The sequence below is a fragment of the Hippoglossus hippoglossus genome, chromosome 4 (genome assembly GCF_009819705.1).
Source record: "Hippoglossus hippoglossus isolate fHipHip1 chromosome 4, fHipHip1.pri, whole genome shotgun sequence".
NCBI lineage: Eukaryota > Metazoa > Chordata > Actinopteri > Pleuronectiformes > Pleuronectidae > Hippoglossus > Hippoglossus hippoglossus.
Window position 1 is genome coordinate 26560401 of NC_047154.1, and position 4773 is coordinate 26565173.

The following is a 4773-nucleotide window of genomic DNA, read 5'->3' on the forward strand; positions in this document are numbered from 1 at the left end:
CTGACATGGCCACCGACCTCGCCATGAGCGCAGAGCTGCCGAACAGCCCTCTGGCCATCGAGTACGTCAACGACTTTGACTTGATGAAGTTCGAGGTGAAGAAGGAGCCGCCGGAGGCCGACCGCTACTGCCACCGCCTCCCGTCCGGCTCCCTCTCCTCCACCCCGATCAGCACCCCCTGCTCCTCCGTGCCTTCCTCGCCCAGCTTCTGCGCCCCGAGCCCCGGCGCGCAGCCCAACCAGAGCCTCGCCAGCGGGGTGAACAGCAGCGGCAGCAGCAACAACAGCGGCAGCAACAACAATCACAGCAACGCGGGCAAACCTCAGCTGGAGGACCTGTACTGGATCCCCAGCTACCAGCACCACATCAACCCCGAGGCGCTCAACCTGACCCCGGAGGACGCGGTGGAGGCCCTCATCGGCAACGCGCACCACCATCACCACCACCACCAGGCCTACGAGGGCTTCCGCGGGCAGCAGTACGTCGGGGAGGACCTGTCCACGGCCTCGACGGCCCACCACCACCAGGGCCATCACCACCACCATCACCACCACGGCCACCACGCCCGCCTGGAGGACCGCTTCTCCGACGACCAGCTGGTGAGCATGACGGTGCGGGAGCTGAACCGGCAGCTGCGGGGCTTCAGCAAGGAGGAGGTGATCCGCCTGAAGCAGAAGAGGCGCACCCTGAAGAACCGGGGCTACGCGCAGTCCTGCCGCTTCAAGCGCGTCCAGCAGCGGCACATGCTGGAGACGGAGAAGTGCACGCTGCAGAGCCAGGTGGAGCAGCTGAAGCAGGACGTGGCGCGTCTGGCCAAGGAGCGGGACCTTTACAAGGAGAAGTACGAGAAGCTCGCCACCCGGACCTACAACACCGGCGGGCCCGCGAGCACGAGAGACCCGTCCGGGAAGCAGGGCAGCACCGACTTCTTCATGTAGAGACTGCAGCACAGACTCCCCCCCCCCCCCCCCCCCCCCTCCCCCTCCCTTCCCCACACCTCAAACATCCTAATGACATTAACTGCGTTTGTATTTTTGTTTACAGTTTCTCCCTCAGACAGCAAACACATCTGGACGCACGAGCGGCGGGTGCGCACAAAATAATCCTTGTGCGCATTTTGAGTCTTAAAGATTGTTTGTGGTTTGTGTAGTGATGTGGACACACACGGGATCACTGTCCTGCAACGCGACCGTGTCCCTCCAGAGAGAGAGAGAGACGCTTTTGTCTTAACACTGGAGGAAGAATGTGTTTTTCTACTGGAGCAGGAGAAGCGTCACGCCGCCTCCAGCAGACTGAGCGTCCGAGGCGCGCTGTGACTTTTCAATATTGCAAGTCTATAGTTTCCCATTTGCAACCCTGCATGCAGGACATGTATGGTAACCTCCAGTCATCTCCCACGACTCCTCCACATGTATGGAACGCATGGCCTCATGGTTCTCTCCTCCTCTTCCTCCTCCCTCTCCTCCTCCTCCTCCTCCTCCTCTGCCATTAGTAAGGCCTGGGTATGCAAGAAGCCACCAGAAATATTTCCTCGATTAAAGAAGAATAAAAAATAAAAACACACACACACACACACACACCACCCTGAGAGGTGCAAGGACGTGAAAAACAATGTGCTACTGCTGAGAACTGGATGCGTCTCTAACTGCTGTTTTCAATCAACTTTTCTATTGTTTTAAAAAAGAAAAAGAGAGAAAAACGACAAAAAGAGATTAACTGAGCCAGATTTTAGATTCTGTATTTATTTCCACCTGTACATAACGTGTAGAGAAGAGCAGTGAACTCTGTTATTTTACCTTCTCTCTTTTTAACGACGACTGCTTTTGTTGCTTGGATTCTTCGACATGTCTTAATACAAAAATGTTTGTATGTTACAGCATGCAAATCTATCGTCTATGGTCTCCTCCTGCTCCTGCTCCTCCTCCTGCTGAACATGTGTAATGTCAAAGGCAAACCTATACTGCACTAAGAAGAGATCAAACCTTTTGTTTTCTACTCTTATAGGAACCTTCTGATGTGTCACTGCAGAATCTGAATAACCTGGATGTAAATTGGATGAGGTGAACATCTCGTTTATTAGATGGACATGAACTGCATTCGCTGCTAAAACTCTATGCACCAACCTGATGATTTGAAAAAGACTTAGTTTGACGATTCTGTTTGTTTGTTGGTTTGTTTTTTTACTTTTTAATGTATTTGTAGAGGAACGTGTTTCGGGGCCTGTGGGTTTCATCCCGCAGCTCCCGTGTCTTAAATCAGAAGACGTGTCCTGATGCTGGCTGGTTGTTGCGCGGTGGTTGGAGTCTGTGCACGCGGAGGGAGCCTCCCGGGTGCGGGTGCTGCTCTGCTGCCCAGATGTATGTGCAATGTTGTGCAGATGTGCGCGGGGCTCGCTCCACCTGTTGGAGGCTGAGGAGAGAAATCTAAAAAAAAAAAAAAAACGAAATGCACAGAAAAACAACCAGAAAAATCCTCCAATAAATTCGATGTAATTATTAATCGCAGCCTAAAATATCTCAACCTTGTCATCAAAATTTCAAATGCAGCCAATTTAGAAATAATCTTCAGAAACAAATCTACAATTTCCGTCTTGTAACTTTTGTTTATTTAAAAAAATTTTGGGTTCGAATTGTAAATTTTTCCTGAAACCTCCTGAAAATTTTTTTGATTTAAACACGACTGCGCGAAATGAACGGAGACGAACGTGGAGGCGGAAGTTCTGCTCAGTGCTGTTACTGTATATCTGTACATATGATTTCTATATTTATTCAATGAACGTGTCCTAACGTGTCGACAAGTGAAAAACCTACAAAGTGGAACGTTGTTGAGAATCTTTGTTTTCATAATGTTTAATAAAAAGTTCTGTCCCAAATCTGTCGGACTGCTGCTGCGTCATTGTCGCACGGGTCGTATTGTGGGAATAACAGGAGAAGCGGAGCGGACGGAGGAGACTTCCTGCCTCTGAATTATTAAAGATCGGACTCTGTCACACATTTGAGTTTATTTTAATCCACCTCAGCTTCGGTGCAGGTTTTAAAGATGAAGATCAAAAAATACACGTGAAATAAATCGACTCAAATAAAAGAGCTCGTTAAATATCCCACAATTACTCATAAGCTACAATACTGTAGGAGAAATGTCTGTGAAAGAAATGTTCAAATATTTTAGGGATTTATAAAAAAAATATCACAATTTGAATTCTGTTTATTAAGGTTTTAAATTATCTAAAATGTGCCAAATAAATTTGAGAGATGGGAAAAGACAGATAATAAATGTAAAGACAGTCGAGATGAAAATATTTTAAGTAAGAAAGATGTAATTATTATTGTAATTATTATTTTATTATGAATCTATTTAAAAGGCCCGTATTTAAAACCAAGAGGCCCGTTGGCTCCGTGCGTATAGAACCGCACAAATATTACTAAATAACGTGAATAATTTCAGCATTAATTAATTACTGATTTCCTTCATTTCATTTTCCTCTGTCGAGTTTTGATTCTGTGATGAATTCTGTGTTTCGGTGCTCAGCTGTTCAGAGGTGCTGCTCCAGGTAGTCTTAGCGGCTCCGTGTGTCCGCTGAGGCCGCGGAGGAGAGCGCGATGTTCGGGGAGAAGCTTTTCTGATCTCCGGGGGAAACTGTACAGATTTGATTTTTACCAGATGTTTGTTCCGGGGAGAGAAGCAGCTGCGGAGCGGACACATGCAGCCGAGTTCAGCGGCCTCTGAGCGGCAGCGGCCGCAGGGAGGGATGGAGGGAGGGAGGGATGGAGGGATGCAGGGATGGATGGAGGGATGGATGGATGGAGGGATGGAGGGATGGAGGGATGGATGGAGGGATGGATGGATGGATGGATGGATGGAGGGATGGGTGGAGGGATGGATGGATGGATGGAGGGATGGAGGGATGGATGGATGGAGGGATGGATGGATGGATGGAGGGATGGAGGGATGGATGGATGGAGGGATGGATGGAGGGATGGATGGAGGGAGGGATGGATGGAGGGATGGAGGGATGGATGGATGGAGGGATGGATGGAGGGATGGATGGATGGAGGGATGGATGGAGGGATGGATGGATGGAGGGATGGATGGAGATAACTCTTTTCGCCAACGCACAAGGTAGATGATCACATCTCTCTTTCTCTCACTCCATGTTTCGAGCGTGTGCACGAGGCAGCTTTGCATGATACCCTCGATGTCCACTGTGTGCGCGCGCTCGTGCACGCGCCCTAAGCTGCACTAAGTGCTCTCTACCTCCCTCTCTCCCTCCCTCTCTCCCTCTCTCCCTCTCTCCCTCCTCTCAGGGTGGAGGCAGCGCGGGTTGAGACAGATGCCACCCCGCGTTGGTGCTGATGTGACACCGCCGTCAGGTCCGGTGGGTGGCGGCTCACCTCAAACTCACTGTGTGTGTGTGTGTGTGTGTGTGTGTGTGTGTGTGTGTGTGTGTGTGTGTGTGTGTGTGTGTGTGTGTGCACAGCATCGCAGCCTCTGCAGGTGCATGTTCACATGTGCAGATGATCGTGTTTGCATGAGTGCATCTGTGCTTAATCAGATTTCTTTTACACAAACAGTTAAACTGAGCTGTGACACTTGATGATTTAAAACCTGAGAACTGGTCAATGTGATGGTTTCATGTCTGAGTTTGTGCAGCAGCGTCTTTCTGTCTCTGTCTCTGTCTCTGTCTCTCAGTGTCAGAGATGGTTTCATCTTAAAGTCTGATTTATTTTAAAGCTTCCATCTTTATTATCAGCTTCTCTGCAACACATCAGAGTC

The 4773-nt window shown here is 49.3% G+C and overlaps 1 protein-coding gene across 1 annotated transcript in view; it reads left to right on the forward strand.

Moving 5' to 3' along the window:
* The window catches only part of mafaa (v-maf avian musculoaponeurotic fibrosarcoma oncogene homolog Aa), a 3638-nt gene extending 1215 nt beyond the window's left edge, over positions 1-2423 (forward strand). Inside the window, exon 1 of the mRNA XM_034582237.1 lies at positions 1-2423. This exon is cut by the window's left edge and continues 1215 nt beyond it. Within this exon, the coding sequence (XP_034438128.1) occupies positions 6-938 (933 nt within the window). The 5' untranslated portion in view covers positions 1-5 and the 3' untranslated portion in view covers positions 939-2423.
* Positions 2424-4773: the final 2350 nt, after the last annotated feature.